This window comes from Gymnogyps californianus, chromosome 4 (assembly GCF_018139145.2).
Source record: "Gymnogyps californianus isolate 813 chromosome 4, ASM1813914v2, whole genome shotgun sequence".
In the NCBI taxonomy this organism is placed as follows: Eukaryota; Metazoa; Chordata; class Aves; order Accipitriformes; family Cathartidae; genus Gymnogyps; species Gymnogyps californianus.
This window is the reverse complement of record NC_059474.1, coordinates 10,588,499-10,604,799: the sequence shown is the minus strand read 5'-3', so window position 1 is coordinate 10,604,799 and position 16,301 is coordinate 10,588,499. Positions and strand designations below refer to the sequence as shown.

General features: G+C 35.6%; 1 protein-coding gene across 1 annotated transcript in view; it reads right to left on the bottom strand.

The window, feature by feature from the left end:
* Positions 1-16,301, bottom strand: part of HTT (huntingtin) — an 87,476-nt gene that overhangs the window by 49,812 nt on the left and 21,363 nt on the right. Inside the window, exons 13-27 of the mRNA XM_050896588.1 lie at positions 14,799-14,922; positions 14,390-14,508; positions 13,327-13,438; positions 11,740-11,880; positions 10,887-11,045; positions 10,699-10,796; positions 8,979-9,118; positions 8,134-8,197; positions 7,631-7,731; positions 5,930-6,076; positions 4,731-4,851; positions 4,432-4,508; positions 2,264-2,415; positions 1,636-1,838; positions 647-770 (exon numbers count right to left, since the gene is read on the bottom strand). Of these exons, the coding sequence (XP_050752545.1) occupies positions 647-770; positions 1,636-1,838; positions 2,264-2,415; positions 4,432-4,508; positions 4,731-4,851; positions 5,930-6,076; positions 7,631-7,731; positions 8,134-8,197; positions 8,979-9,118; positions 10,699-10,796; positions 10,887-11,045; positions 11,740-11,880; positions 13,327-13,438; positions 14,390-14,508; positions 14,799-14,922 (1,882 nt within the window). The remainder of the gene's footprint in view (positions 1-646; positions 771-1,635; positions 1,839-2,263; positions 2,416-4,431; positions 4,509-4,730; positions 4,852-5,929; positions 6,077-7,630; positions 7,732-8,133; positions 8,198-8,978; positions 9,119-10,698; positions 10,797-10,886; positions 11,046-11,739; positions 11,881-13,326; positions 13,439-14,389; positions 14,509-14,798; positions 14,923-16,301) is intronic.

Here is a 16,301-nt window from a genome sequence, read left to right as displayed (position 1 = left end):
GGGTGCTCATGGCATGTATACTCAACATAATTTACCATATCTGAATTATTAGCATGAATTTTTCAATCCGCATGCATATTTTAAACTGCAAAAACACATGCTGTACAACTAGAAAATGAACTAGCATTCCAAAAAACTAGCCCTCTGAGACAAGAGAAATTAACCCAGAGGGCTTATTATTGAAGTGCAAGTACAATTTACAAAATAGAATTAACACTCATTTCCTTCATTCATTACTGAAGAAAAAAGTTTTCAAGATTCAGAATATTGTTTCCAAGAGCAATGTAAGCTACTCCTGCCAAAAGTTGCAAAGCAACTTTCAAACTTCTTTTAAGTAAAATACATGCAAAAATTACTTCTTAATTTTAGCCAATAGCTGAGTAGATTCAGAAAAACAGGGAGGAAAAGGATTCAGAAGTACCTTGCTTCTGAAAAGTACAGTTAATTTTCATAAAAACCAAAACAGTAAAGAAGCCCCCACCCACAGCTGCCTTTCCTGCAATGCAGTACTGAAAAGAACTTCTGACAGTAGGTCTGCCAGCCTTTTGAACTAAAACTTCAGAAAACAAGTTACTCAGTTTTATCTCTTCTCTCTATGCCATAACCATACTTAGGTGGGAGGGTTAATAGGATTAAGTGTGCCTACCTGGACTCGTTTCACCACCCTTTTTAGGGCTCATTGGCACAGATGCCTGTTCAGACTCCCTCTCTTTCCCCTTCCTCCGAATTGGACTAAGAGAAGGTGGGTTTGTGAGAGAAGGTAATGCTGCCTAGAATTAAAAGAAGCTTTATTAATTTTGTATGCCAAGTAGCTTTTCTTCTTCTACACAAATACAAGCATACTCATCTTTTGTTTAAACTCCCCTTTATTTGACTGTCAGTTAAATTAAAATGTCTCAACTCTCAGGTTCAGGACATGAATTTTCTGGGTGAAAAGGAAGAAGTTTAATATCTTCCCTACTTTCCTTCTCAACTTCAGCATAAGCCCATGAGATGGAATTAGAGCTCAATGACTAAAGTTTCTTTCAATTCCAGACAAAGGAGTGTCAATAAAAATTCTCACATTTTTAAAATGTGAAGAAATTACTAATCCTAATAACATTGCCTTACAGTCACTAAATCAGTCTCAAAATGTAGATGCCTCAAAAAAACCCCAGAACAAAACAAAATCCCAAACCCAGAAGTACCTCGTATGAGCTGTTTTGAAGTCAAAATATTTTGCAGGATATTCAAAAGATAGAAGAGTTATTTTTAGCCCCAAAAGGAGCTCAATGCATTACAGCCAGCCAACCAACCCAAAAGTCAGCAGATGTTTGCCAGAGTATGCAATCCAATACTCCATTTACTATACACACTCCTCATTGAATTAATGTTTCAAGTGAATTCACCAGAAATAAAACATTCAAAATTTAAGGTAATATTACAAACACTGCACAACTAAAGAAAAACCTGTTACGTGGAAGGACGATATGCATGTTCTTTTCATGTTACTTGCTTTCCTGCTCCTAGTGGAGTCATATTATCAAGGTATTAGATAGTTACCTGTATCAACTTTAAAATGTGGAGCCTTGAAGAGGTGTCTATCACAACAGTATTTAAGTCACACAATTTTATTTATTTATTTTTAATACATACCTTTACTGCTGGGCCAGGAGCAACATCATCCATTACATGTGCACAAATATTAATGACCTTCAGCAGATGAGAAAAGAGCTGTTCTACTAAAGTAACAAGAGTTCGATCTGCCAGAGCTGGCCAGGGCTCCTCCTGCTTTGCAGCACCTTGGTTTGAATCTTCTTCAGCACTCCAGGGATTCTTCAAGCACTTGGGAGCACTTGCTGCAATAGGAATTACATTATTTAAAGAAAAAGAAGATAAAAACTTGGAATTAAGTATCAGAAAGTTTTAGAGGTATATATGGTTAACATCTCTATATGAACAGAAATTCAAGTAGGAAAAGAGAGCCTATATTTTCAAAACCAACGGTAGGTGCATAGTTTTAAACAACAACAAAAGAAATGTTCATTCTTTGTACCCAGCCTGTACTAAGCATACTGCACATTCCCTTTGGCAACTAGAGGAAATCTGCAGCTCGAAGGCAGTATCTTTCCAAACCTCCTGGGAGCAAGAAGTTCCTCCTTTATTTCTTCTGCTCAATCTTGCAAGTATTTTGTTACATGCAATCAGAATGGTCGAGATACAGGCTTTCTGATGCTAATGGTAAAAATATCAGGACAATCCTACTTCTCTTGTTCTGCCTTACCTGCCAGCAAGTTTCCAGTCAAAATCAAAGCATCCTGATGTACAGAGAGGTCCAGTGGGAACCATGCTGATGAAAGGAGAGACAGGACCATGCCGGCCATTCCAATGGTGCAGCCCTTCTGAGCTTCATCTGAAGGACTTGGCTGGGAAACACTGGAAGTTTAATTTTGGAATGTCATGACTTTTTCCCCCCTTTTGGTAAGTTTAAAGTCTTAAGAAAACTAACAGTCAAGTAGACTGCTAATCTAAAAAAAAAAAATCAGTACTACAGAAATACACATTTAACACTCAAGTAGGACTTAAAAAAACCCCCAATTTGCAGCAGAGACCTGACAATACTTTGTCTTCTTGAAGAGTCATTACTTTTTTTTTTTTTTTAAATAGCAAATACCAAAGCTGCCAGTGACATCTACTGATAAACCGAAGAATTCTGTATTTAATTGCTAACCAGTATGGTGCTGAACTATCTCTAGTTAAAAGTCTTGCGCATATGCAAGGTAGCAATGGGAGACACAACCTGTAGTATTGCAATGTAACAAGATATTGTTTTAAAGTGACAAGAATTTAATTAAACAACTGTAATCCATCAAATCATCTAGATTTATGGGTGTACTCTATCCAAGATCATAATTTACTGCTGCATTCCATATTTACCTTTACAATAATTTTAAAATCAGACTTTCCCACACAACTCAAGTTTCAAAGAGAGCAGGCAGAGATCACCAAAGGATGTTTGTCAGAATACTATGTGAACTACACACATCATTTCCAAGCTGTAAGGCCTGCACAACACTACTAACTTTCTTTCAGGAAAAGACTTCATGCAGGGATTCTTTCAGGGTATTTTTTTAATTTAAAAAAAAAATCTTCTAATGTAGTCACTCTGGTCTAATACAACTAGAGCAATTTCAGAAAATAAAATTTACACTAAGTATAGCTATTATTTTGACAAAGCTACACAGGTAATTACAGTGCCTTCCATATTTTTTTTTTTTTAAAGTATTTTCATATGCAAGTGTTGTTTACTTTACATACAGTTAGAAACCCATGAATTAATCCACGTTGAGTTGTACAGAGCTGGAATGCAGCAGTTCCAATAGCTTTTTAATCATAAGAACGACAATACTTAAGACAGAAAAGAACTTTGGCAGAATTCTCATGTTGTTATATACTTATTACCCAGAATGATAAATGTACATATAATTCCACAAAAAGAAAATTACAATCCAAAATAGTATGAACATGGGCCAAAAATTTCTAAAGAAGGAATTAGACGAAAGGGCAAAGGCTATGTCATTGCATCACTGGGGGAGGGTGGGTTTTTTTGTTGTTGTTGGGGTTTTGTGTTTTGTTTTTAAAATAAGATAAAATTTTGCAATAGCATTTCAGGATACCGGAATAGTAAAGTAAGAGTAGAGACACAATGACAGCAATGAAGAAGATCAACACAAGTGATGTTAAATCTATTTAAGAACCAAACAGCTCCACAGGCGCACATCTTCAGTAGCTAGTTTTACAGCTCACGTGGCACAGCACATTGATAATCAGAGGCAAGATAAAAGCTTTAGAGTTGCCAACTGCACAGTTACATTCTGAAGAGTCTCATCAGAATCTAAGTACTTTGGGGCTATCATATACTACCTATATAACACTTAAGTATTATAGATATCTCATTTGCTGTTCCCATTCAGTGTGCCAAATGAGAACAATTTAAATGCATCTGACACTTTTATAGTTATAAAAGCAATTATGAACGAGCTTCCTTTACCCACTGTTTTTCAACATAAGCATGAGATCAAGGTGAAAATTATGATGTTCTGATTTCAAAGAGATACAAGACACAATATCCTTAAGATAAACATTCTCTCAAAAGCAGGGAAAATTTTATCCTATTATTTATTTTGATAGATGCTGATCATATGTATCTTTCTATTACAGCAGTTACAGCCAATCCCTGTGATATACACTGTGGTTCCAGAGATGACAAAGTGCTGACACTTAATATCATGACAACCTGATGTTACACTCTTCTGTATAAAGTTCTTAAATAACTGCTAAGATAAACTTAACAGCACATATCTAAACCAGGACTTCTGATACCCAAGTAAGTGTACTTCCATTTCGCAAACGTGACTTTCAGAAGTTTGAATAACAGATGAGGGAACATACCCACAGTGCCATCCCACGCTCCAGGTGCAGACTGGAAATGTTGTGGAGAGAAGACACAAAGCTTCACAGCAGCCAAACTGAAAAGTTAACACCAAGAACTGAATCAGTTTCATCACTGGAAGAGTTAGCAACAACAACAAAGTATCTTAAGAGTGAGAATTAAATATATTAGTATTGCCATTGCCACAGTACCAAAGCTGCAGATACAAACATAGCCTGGAAATAATTAAAAATAAAGAAAGCAAAAAAAAAAAAAAAAAAAAAAAAAGTCAGCCACTATAGCAACTAAGAAAACTCACTGTAAGTGCTCTTGTAGTGGATATTGTCAATGCATGGGAAATCGCTGCAATAACTCTTGAGAGATTGTTTTCCATAGTGACATCTGTTGGACTTTGCAGCATATTGTAACCTCTATATGTTCTGAAATAAAAATATTCATACCACTAAAACATGTACTTAAAAAAAGAAACCCCTCAATCAAAAATTATGGCTTAAATTACTATTACGTATTTTATAGACTGCTTATAAGATACAAAATCTGAGAACACTCTAAATACCACCTTATTATAATATTTTTGCTTCTGTACTAGCAAAAGCAATTTAGTTTATAAATCAAATCCTTTTGTTAGCAAACAGAAACAGAAGACCAACTCTCAATACCTAACTAGGTGCTCTAGAAATCACCACCAATTTAACATTAGTCTTTGCTTTTGCTCAAATCCATCTAACATTTTTGCATGTTCACAAAAACTTTGGATTATTGTTGTAAAAAGATTATTGCTGTAGAAAAATAACTATTTTATATCTGAAATAACACAGTGTCCACAAAGTTCTATTGTTTCCATACTACAGTATAATAAATCTTGAGTGACACGATCAAGAACATGTATGGAAAAGGTACATAATTAAAAACATGTATGACAAATTGATAGAAGCAAAGAGCCCCCATAAATATACACAACTCATACTGTCTATAAGACAAGATATCTAAACAGAAGAGTGTAGGAAAGTATAATTGGCAGCAAAAATATAGCAACAAGATCACACTATCAAAATCAGAGATTATTTTTAAATTACACAGGCAGTACAGACTTCTGCAACCACAGCCATTAAACAGGATGTGAAGAGTTACAAATCCTGATCAACATACCTGAAGAACAATAGTGTATACATACTACTAGCTTGCAAAGCCGCACGCACTTGTGTGATTTAATGGACAAATAGGGTGACCTCAGGATGAAGAAAAGATAACATTTATCACAGAACAATGACTCCCTACGATCAGCGTGTGAGCACATCACTAGTAACTCACACACCAGTTTATTCTTTAAACGTGAGTCTGTTTCTGTGGAGCCTAACACTACCACAGATTCTCCTACAGATTGGAAAAAGAATTCATAAGCACGTGGATTTGCAGGATTTAAATATGATTCTAGGCATTATAAACTGAAATTTGGGTCCACATTCCTTTTAAAGCAAGACAAGACACATAACATACCTGGTGATAGTGCTCACTGCAAAGTGAGATGGAGGCTGTGTTTCATGCATTAGTAGTTTCAGGTAGACACTGCTTTGGTCTCTTGCTACTGCCACAACTGGATCAGCCTGTCCTTGATCACAGTTATAAAATAGCTTTGGAACAAGCCTTAACGATAATTGTCAAAAAGGAAGAGTATTATTCAGAAATTATTTAATGTACAATGTAAAGTACATTTAAAACACAGTTATATAAAATTCAGAAAGCTGCATACACTAATTACGCATATTAAATTGTAAATAAAAGCTGTTACTAAAACTCATATTATTAAGCTGAATTCATCTTTATACGACTGCTCTTTATTATAATCAAGGAGCTCAAATCAGGACAAAGGAACTGTTCAAGACATGGTAGTTTTAAAAAAAAAAATCTTTTATAGCGATACGTACCTATACACACTACAATGACCACTTCGCTAGAGTATTTCTCTCTGTGTTCCCCTGTCTCCCCAGATATTTTCCCCATGGATATCTGTGTCAACTGAAAACTAGTTGCAATCCAAAAAGGACAATTTTTTCACCATTTGATTTCTATGCAGCAGAACTTAAACATACAATAAGATCCAGTCTTCTTGAACAACAAGATTTTCAACGTAGACGACAGTGAAAAACTATAGTACACATTTTTTTGTAATTTCACTGACAGTACTTCCAATGAATGGCCATACTGGATGTTTCAAAGGGCTTCTGCAAGCGTGTAGCAGCTTTCTTGGGCAGTTAAGTCTTCTCCAACCTTAACACAAGTGCTGTCACTAAGTCAACACGAAGATACAGAAAAACTCCAACTTGTTACCACTCAGTTAACAAAAGAACTCCATTTCAAAATCAAGTCCTTGAATAAAAGCAATAACTACTAACTATGATGCAACAGTTAGTAATTTCTCTGCTGAACTGTTTCTGCAATACATTTTAAGTAGTAGACTTTTTAAGGTTTCATTGTCCTTTATTTGTTATTAGGAATGGACAGCAATTAATAGTCTGAAAAAAACAGGAAGAAGACTCCTCTGACAATAAAATATTCCAGGAATTCACTATTAGATGCTCCCAACTTCTTTAAACATAAAACTTAAGTCCTTGAATTGTAATAAACTACCAACTAATCCTTACCGTTTGACGTGTTTATCTGGACAGCAATTGTAACTGTAGTAGGTTACAGCAAACAGCTGCTTTTTAAGCAAGATCAGCTACTTTACTATAATCTGTGAGCATGAAAGTTTTAAGATACACTACTTACAACCATGTGGAAACTACAATGTTTGGGAGTAGGGACAATTTGGTAGAACTGCAACATTTTAAGTCCATCAACTACTGTCAGGATACTGAACAAATCACTTCAGCATGCAGAAAACTAACTTGAAGTTGAAACTGGAAGTGACCCTCAGAATGTAATATAGTTAAATGTAACTATAACGCTAATAAAAAGTAAAGCACAATTGCCTGATGATTCAGAATGATGCATGTTCCAGGTTCCATAAAGCTGCATTTGTCTCCCACCCCTCATTTAAACAAAAATATAAAAACCCCAGTAAGAGATTATTTTAGTTATAGGTACACAGTAACATGCAAATACCTTTCTAAACGCCTTTTTTAAAAAAAAAAAACAACCACACACAAAAAAACCCCCAAAAACCCCACAACAAAAACACCAACCCCCCCCATATACCTCATTAATGAAGCTGCAGCTACATGTCTCACTCTTGGATCTTCATCTCCAAGCAGACATATTACAACATTATTAAGCACTCTCTCCTGAAGTTTTAGTAGCTAAAAAACAAGTTAGCACAGTAAAGTTCATTGCACATTTTCATCATTTGACCGGATTGTCAGAAGATAGTTAACAAGTGAGATTTCATCTGTCATATAAGTCCGTAAGACCATCTTTACCTTAACACTGCCAAATACACTATTTAAATACATAAATGCCAAAAATTTTTTGAAGTTTAAAAAAAACACAACAAAAACCACACACACGAGAGAACACCAAGATATTTGAATCTCAGTAGTAAAGTACCTTTCCAATTGTAACAAGTCTCAGAACATGAGCCTACTTATACAAAACATACTTACAACAACTATCAGTGTTGATAGAATTTAAACACAAAGTGCTGAAATTGCACTGGTACCTTAATCCAGAAACACAATATACCGATTGAATAATTTACTTACACCAGTATAATGATGAATACCTCTGTGCAAGCTCTCAGTTTTTCCTTCCAAGAAGCTGACTAGCCTATGGTAAAATAGAATGTAGAGTACATTAGTCAACATTAAATGTTATTTCTCCTGTCAGTGCTCTGAGGGTTCTTTTTGTTTGTTTATTTTTTAAAAACACCACTGCAGGGAACATGTAAGAAGTAAACACACTTTTTGCTACCTTTAGAAAAGGTAAGCTCTTTGCTAAACTACTATCTGGCTAGTGTAATAGCATAATTACTTTAGTTAAAAAACATTATTTACACATTGTGACTGTAATTGTATTTTTTTTTCCATGCATGGAAAAATCAGACTATTTTGAAAAGATGGTAACACATTCCAAATATCAGTATTCAGAAAGAGGACAAATTTTGTATGACTAAGGATAACTTGAAGAATTTTCATATAAACATCTTTTTCTTTCAGCTTGGAAGAACCTGTAGAGAATGAAGGAATGCAAGAAAAGGAAGCAAAGTCATATTCATTTCAGCATAACAGAAACCGAGCAACAGAAGAGAGCTGACAATAATGGAGAACAAGTCAGGGACTTTTTCTTTAAAAACACACACAACTGGACATGAAATCCAAGTCAGTTTCCAGATTATATGGTCTCTCTGTAATCACAGATTTACAGAAGACTTTATAAAACAGACCACTGAACTAGAAACTCCTACACAGTGTTACTAGGATTGGGCTTGGTAGTGAAGTCAATGGTAACTTGACAGAGAAATTCATACATTCCTTATAGGAATGACTGGTATGAATTAGTTTTATGAAACTGCAACTACAAACACACATGGAAAAATATAAACACTTACCGAAAATCTACCTCTGCAAGTGTTTCCAGAAGTTCTGTCCTTACTAGCCAATATGAGCTATTCTTCAGCGTAAGGAGGTCAACAATTAATTGTAAACCTAGTTCACTGTAACTGCTACTACATAAGCTCATGATGCAATGCTGAGAAGAAAAAACGACTTTCAGTTATATTACAGAAGAGGTTCTCTGAATCAAAGTAAGTGATCATAAAAATCTGTTTTATTTAGAACACTAAAAGAAGTTATTGCTTAAGAGCTAGGAGAAAGTACCAGAGCTAGGTGCTTTGCAAGGCTGGGACACTAGCTCCATGTGAACTGCTAAAACCTGCTGCTGAATTTAAACTCTGGAGAGGAACACAAGCCTCAGATCAGAGGACAATCCTCCAAAGAGTAAGGTCTAAAACTCACAGGGCTTTAACACCACAAGCACTATATTCTCATCTGTTCAAAAACAATCTCTCCTACTTTCCACAGGGTATTTTTAGACACCTGGTTCTGATTTCCAAAGTTTTTGAAAAAGTCATACCTTCTCATTTCAATGACTGTTCAACTATATGCACAATTTGTCATCTTTGGAAAAAGTTACAGAACTCTACACTTCTATGTATCATTTAACTACACAAAAGTGTACTTTCTTGTCTGGGGATTAACAACCCAAAATGCTTTAGAACATTTCTGCCAAAAGGTATGAAGTCAGGCTACATTATAAACTGAGAGAAAGAAAAAGTTAAAATTGACTAGTGAACAATTTCAGCCAAAATTGAACAATTCTAGTGAAGTCTTTCCAAACGCCATAATCATAAGTGTAATCACACATGAAATCACTATATACAAACAATAAGAACATAGAACAGAAGGTTAAAAGGATAGCATCATTTAACTAACTGGATTTCCTTCCCTCAGCTGCATCACAGACTCCTCCTCTTAGCATGTGAAATCATACTTTCCATACATTAACTATCTGCATTTTACTAAAAGCTACACTTTGCCTCACTGACCCATAAGCTGCAATACAGTTAGCCACCCTGTGCCTCTCAACAATGAATTAATTTGCCTTGGCTTCCAATTTGTCCTTGTTGTTCTACTTTTTTTGAAAATTCCTCAAGGAAAAGCTCACTCCTTCACCCCTCTGGTTCTTCACAGAATACTTTCCACAGATTTTATTACAGAAATAAAATTTGTATGTTCTAAGTTCCACTCACAAATTCAGCTATCGTCTCTATTTTAACAATTGCTTGATGGATCTTTCACCCAAGTTGAAACAATTACTTTCCCGAGACTTTCCTCACTTTTTAAAAACTATTATTTCAGAAAATAATCACTATTTTACTTGTCATTTCTCACATTTAATTTTTGCTCTCCAAATACAGGCTACAACCAGGTGTTACATGTTCTCACTTTGCTGTTTAGGCTAGATATCCTTTCTATCTTATGCACTCATCCTGTTGTTGGTTAATGTAACATTACAGCTCATACCAGTACATTTATGACTGGAAATATCATGATTAGATTATACTGCTATGCGATCTAACCAATATAATTATTTTCCAGCTATTTGTTCCTCCATTTCTGTGCCTGAATCCATGTTCTCTACAATAAAGTTCTTAAGGAAGAAGTCATTTTGTGCTCCATGTTTATACACCTGAGCATAGCAGGATCCTAGTCAACAAATAACGCCCCTGTGATTTGTGGTGGTGCAACTAAATTACTACTTCTGCTTACCCTCACAGCTGTACAAGCCAGTTTGCATGTCACAGAGGACTCATCTTTCAGCGTTTTCTGTAACAGAGGTATGCAGTCTACCAAGGAAAAGAGATTTCCTAACAAAAAAAGAATTTAGAGCAATGAAACAAAAGAAAATTTTGGTTACATTAAAAAAAAAAAAAGACACCCTTAAAATAAATTGTTACCTGTTGAGCTTCTGACATTTGTTAGCCATTTTTCCACATCAAAGCAGGACTTAATTAGAATGGAGTTGACAATTGTTCCACACAGAATGGCAGTAGCTCCTCTAATCTGGGGATCTCCATGGTCAATGTAGTTCAGAATATCTGATACATACTGCTCCTCTAAGAAAATAAGTTACAACTACTTTATTTTAAAAATACTAGTCTTAGACTTAAGTGATCCCGAAAAATGTTTCAGTGGAGGTACCAATTATTGTATAATCAATGTCAGCATATTCACAATACTCCCGCCTTAGTTCTACCTTTCAGAGATCCCTTGCATACAATCTACAGATCATTCACATCATCCAGACCAATCATCACATATAAAAATACTAGTGATTTATTTCAATTGTACACAAAATGCTCTGGGGAAATCTAAGAAGGGTTTTGGTAAACACTCCAGTTTTGCCACTATCAGTATCAAACCAGTTGAATACTCCAGGTCCCTGCTGATCATATTGTAGCATTCATAAAAATGAACCTAATGGCTTAGAAACTATCTATAAGACGGCCTGAAATAAATTAGAAGAAACCATTTATAAAATAAACCACTTCTATATAGCAGTTGTACTAAAACAGCTTCAACTTGTCAGAAGCTGCACAAGCTCGTCCATTGAAACTTAACTCTTATTACAACAACAACAAAAAAATGTCACCACATGCGCTACTAGTGCAGACAGCATGTTCACTCTAATTGGTGCAGTATTTGTTTGCAAATACTAAATTAGACTTAGAGTTTTCAGTATAGATGCTGCCTCACTTATTTGAAAACCCAAACACACCATTAAAATGGAATATGTGAACTGCAACATACCATACTCTTCTCCCATTGCTTCAAGGGGTGTTTTATACAGTTTGCTGAAGAAAGACTCGGGGTGAAGCGCAACAGCTGCTCCAACACAACTTACTGCCAGGGCTTTTACACTGACTCGCACATCTCTATCAGGAACTAAAGCTGGGGAGAAGAAAAAAAAAAAAAAACACAAAAGGTTTATTCAAAAGCTTCCTGAATTGTTTTAAAATTAATTAATTCACTCTGTATGATATAAATAGCTTAGCCTGGACAAAAAATATGAAGGTAGAGCACGTAGTTCCAGTTTATCAGAGGCAGCAGTTATATGGAGCTTTTCTTCCCCCCCGCCAAATAAAAAATAACTAATAACCCCACACACTTCCAACTCACTTCCTTCATTGTCGAGAATACAGCTACTACACTGTCTTTCCAAGAACATTATATTAGCAGAGCACATGAACAAGTAAGAGTTTAGAAAAGGGAAAAAGAACAAACATCTTAAATGCTCACTTCAGTCACATATAATGACACATACACACATGCCTGTGACACAGACTTCCCCGTGAAAAAAATGGAAGCAGCAGCGTATGCCATAAAGGCTTTCTGGAAAATCCCTACTGACATTTTATTACTACGCTGAACGGGTAAATAAGTCCTCTTCTGAGCCCCAACAGCCTCCTCTAACAATCACTTACTGTCAAAAAGCTTCTCTTTGACCATCACACGTGAAAAAACACATGAAAAATGGCCATGCTAACTTATGCAAATGCTATAAGATGTTAAAAGTGGAGAAAAAAAGTTCAACTTGATTTCAGCTAGGTCTTTGAAAACCTTAGGTCAATTCTCTGCTTTACTACAGCTGAATCATTTAAAATATGAAGTTACATTTCCCAAACACAAATGGGTACAACAGCACTTCCCAAACACAAATGGGTACAACAGCACTTCCTCTACGTGAAGTACATTCAAAAAAATTAACACGGAATCCAAACACAACTGAGTGATAAAGCTAAAAAAGATACTTTTAATCTTGTTTTAATGAAAACAGATTAGGCATTATAAACAATATCAACTGTAAAAATATTAAGACAAGTACTTGAAAGAACTATATTCTTCTGAACTTGTTTTCAGGAATTTCCACAGAATGAACTGCAACTCCGAAAACTGTTTCCTTACTGATGTATCGATACTTTTATACTGGACAAACTGGGCACCCAACACTGATAAAAAGAAATACTGATAATAGATTGTTTTCTCAGCTTCATACAATCTATAAACTGTCATGGCCCCACAGGTTAAGTCTCATAAGAATTAACAAATTGTAAATGTAACTAAGTATTTGACTTACAGGTTAAGTTACCATAACACTACTTTAGTTGCCCAGTGGTTCAAAATGGGATTCATTGTTAAATGGCATACATTTTTAAGTGTTTTTAGGTTTTTCTGTACTCTGGTGTGATCATTTAAATCGGGACTGTCACAGAAAAAACCCACCCCCGAAATCTCCAATGAAGTGAGATTAAAAACCAGACAGAGTAAACTGATCACATTTCCAACTTTGTACATTGAGAGACACAATGAACCAGTGAGTGCTGAACAGAAACTTACCTCCTTTCTCCCCAGTAAGTAGAAAAGAGGCTGACAGAAGTCTAACACAGTGCACTAAAGGAGCAGAATTCCCATCGGTATAGTGACCTATGTCTCCCTTCACCCTGGAGGGCTATTGAAGGCAAATCACAATTTTTACATAGATAAAAATTAATCATCAATTTAAATAAAATATTAAGCACAACAAGATTTAGAAATACTGCACATCCCCAAATGTACAAAGGTTGTAATAGAAAATGTGTTTAATACATATTCCAAAAAAAGACCTTAAAACGTAATGCTTTCGGGAAGTTTGTATCCAGTATCAGAACTGGTTTAATTTTATCACAGAAACAACAATCATTCTGTAGATTTTCTGAATTACCTAGACTTGCTGTTTGCATCTGAAGGAGTCTGATAAACCACTTTTTGTCACCAAACAATGATCTTTGGAAACTTTGTATGAGAAGCAATTAATTCCTAAGTTGTTTCCAAAGAAGGCTGACAACCTTCTGTAGTTTAACATTTAGAGATCCCCGGTAGCCCAAGCTGATCTAACTCTGCCTGCCACAAATAAAACTCCTTTTGCCCCAGCTCAGAACAAGGTCCAAAGCTAAAGTCAAAAAACCATAAGAGGAAATCAGTAACCTGTAGTTAGAATGGCATGAGCCTCTCCACAGAAAGAGAGGCTCAAAGAGTAATATATAATAACTTCTGAGGAGATAATACAGTTACCTAATACAGCTATCAACCAGCACAAAGATATTTCGGGTAATAACGTATCAGTGTACCCTACTAATGCACAGACAAAAGGTGTTTGTGTTCTCAGCCGTTTATATTTTGTTATGGTTTTGCTGGTGATTGCACTCAAGATATCAACACTTGTGTATACACCTTATGTTAAATGAAATTGAGACTACAACTCAGATTTACTGTTCAACCTCAGTTATTCTGATCTATAATGAAGTACATCACATATACAGGCTACCCACATTTACCACTAATTTACATGATCATAGCTGTAATTTTTGTTTAAACGTAGTTGTTTTAAACTTTAAACCAGACGACTGTGACTACTTCTCACCTTATTTTCATGATCACCAGGATCTGCTGCATCTTCTTTTGATGTAAATCTATCTACGCTGCTATCAGAAGGCTGCCTACTATGGCTCATGGTTTTCAACAGGTGAGGCTGTTGAAGAGCTTTACAAAAAGGCAATTCATGAAATACCATTTCAGATGCAAATAAAAAGCACTTTAATTGAACTTAATTACACAAACATGAAAAATAAATTAGCACTGATCAAGCAATTCATTAGAAGTGTTGAAATATATTCCTTATTTTACATTTCAATCTAGTTATTTGTTTTTCATTTCCATTACATGAGTCTTCAGTCCCTTGGAAGTTAGACACCAGATGCACCTGTAACACCTGCCTTAAAGGTGTCACCAGTTCTGTGTCTGTCTGTCCCCCCTGCCATTTATCAACATACCAACAGAAGAATTTCTGAAAGACTCTGATGAATCATCTTGGAGAATATTTGCAGCCTCATCTTCCTCATCCTGCAGCTGCCCAATTTGCATTCCAGAATACTGTCCTTCAGCACCCTCCAAAACCTACACAGTGCAAGGACAGGACTTAAAATAACTTAGCTTAACACACATTATTAAATCTCAAACATGCAGTGTTAGTAATCTAGAAATAATTTGAAAGCAAATATGAGCCTGATAAATATTAGCATACAGCTGTGCACAGGCCCCAAAGCAGTTCCCCTCCTCCTCCAGCATTTGGGCTACTAGAGGCCATAGTTACATCTGCAGTCTCCCACTTGAGCCATGAACTTGGACATTAACAGTAAGAAAGTCGAACACTTGGTGCATCACCTCCCCTGCATCTCTCCCTGCTCCCTTATCCCAAACACAACTGTCCCTCTATCTCAGCAGTTACAAATCACAAGCAACACCTTTACTGTCACAAATTGAACTTGTCCCTTGCTGTCAAAATCTCCCATAACCTCACTTGTCCTGGACACGTAAAGTCAAATTGAGAACACACTGTGTAGGACAAAAAAGGACAAATAAGTTCAAACATATTTTAATTCCTTCATTCTAAACCAGAGACTACTAAAATGGACACTTCTAGAATAGAGTTTGACCCTTGGTACCAATGCAATATATAGGCAGTAGGTACATGGAAAAATAACCACAAGAGACAAAAAAAATTAATAATGATAATAAAAGACAGTAGAAGTATAAAAACATTTCATTGTAAGTCTATGAGAAGACAAGATACTTCTTCAGTTACTCCCTGACCTTATAAGCACCTGGAAATTGTTCATTAAAAAGCCCGTGTGTGGGCAAGTGGAACAACCACTTAGTCTGTCAATTATGAAAAAATAATTTTACTTGTAATCACTGCTTGTAAACAGCACGCAAACTGACATATGCAACAGTCTGACAAGAATTTGCAAGAAATGCATCTTGTCAATAAACACAACTTGTCAATAAATGCCTGCTCGCTTTGGCCTCTGCACTGCCTGCATTTAATTCAGAGATAGAGCAATTATCATCACTCCTTTGGTTCTTGAATCCTCAGACTTGCAGGGGTATTTGCTTATCATAACTGTAAAATTACCATTTTTTGTAGTGGTAAGAGACTATTACTCTTCCAAAGTTACTATCAGCAAACTTAAGTCAAAAGTTTGATAATGTTTGAAAAAAGAACCTAAGAAATTCTAAGTTTTCCCCTTTTTGCATTTTCTGCTCTTGCTCCCAGTAATTATATTTTTGCTGGTTTTATTACAACCTCACAATACACTTGCCTAAGAGAGACAAATTTCTTAAAATAGCTATATTGTATGCACATTTCAGGTGTTTATTAGATATAACTGCTACGTTAGTAAATCATGCAGTATTTGCTCAGTATAGGAGAAATCCTTAGGATGGAATAAAAAGGAAAAAAAATGAGTTGCGTTGCCAAGTGAAAAAGCACAGGC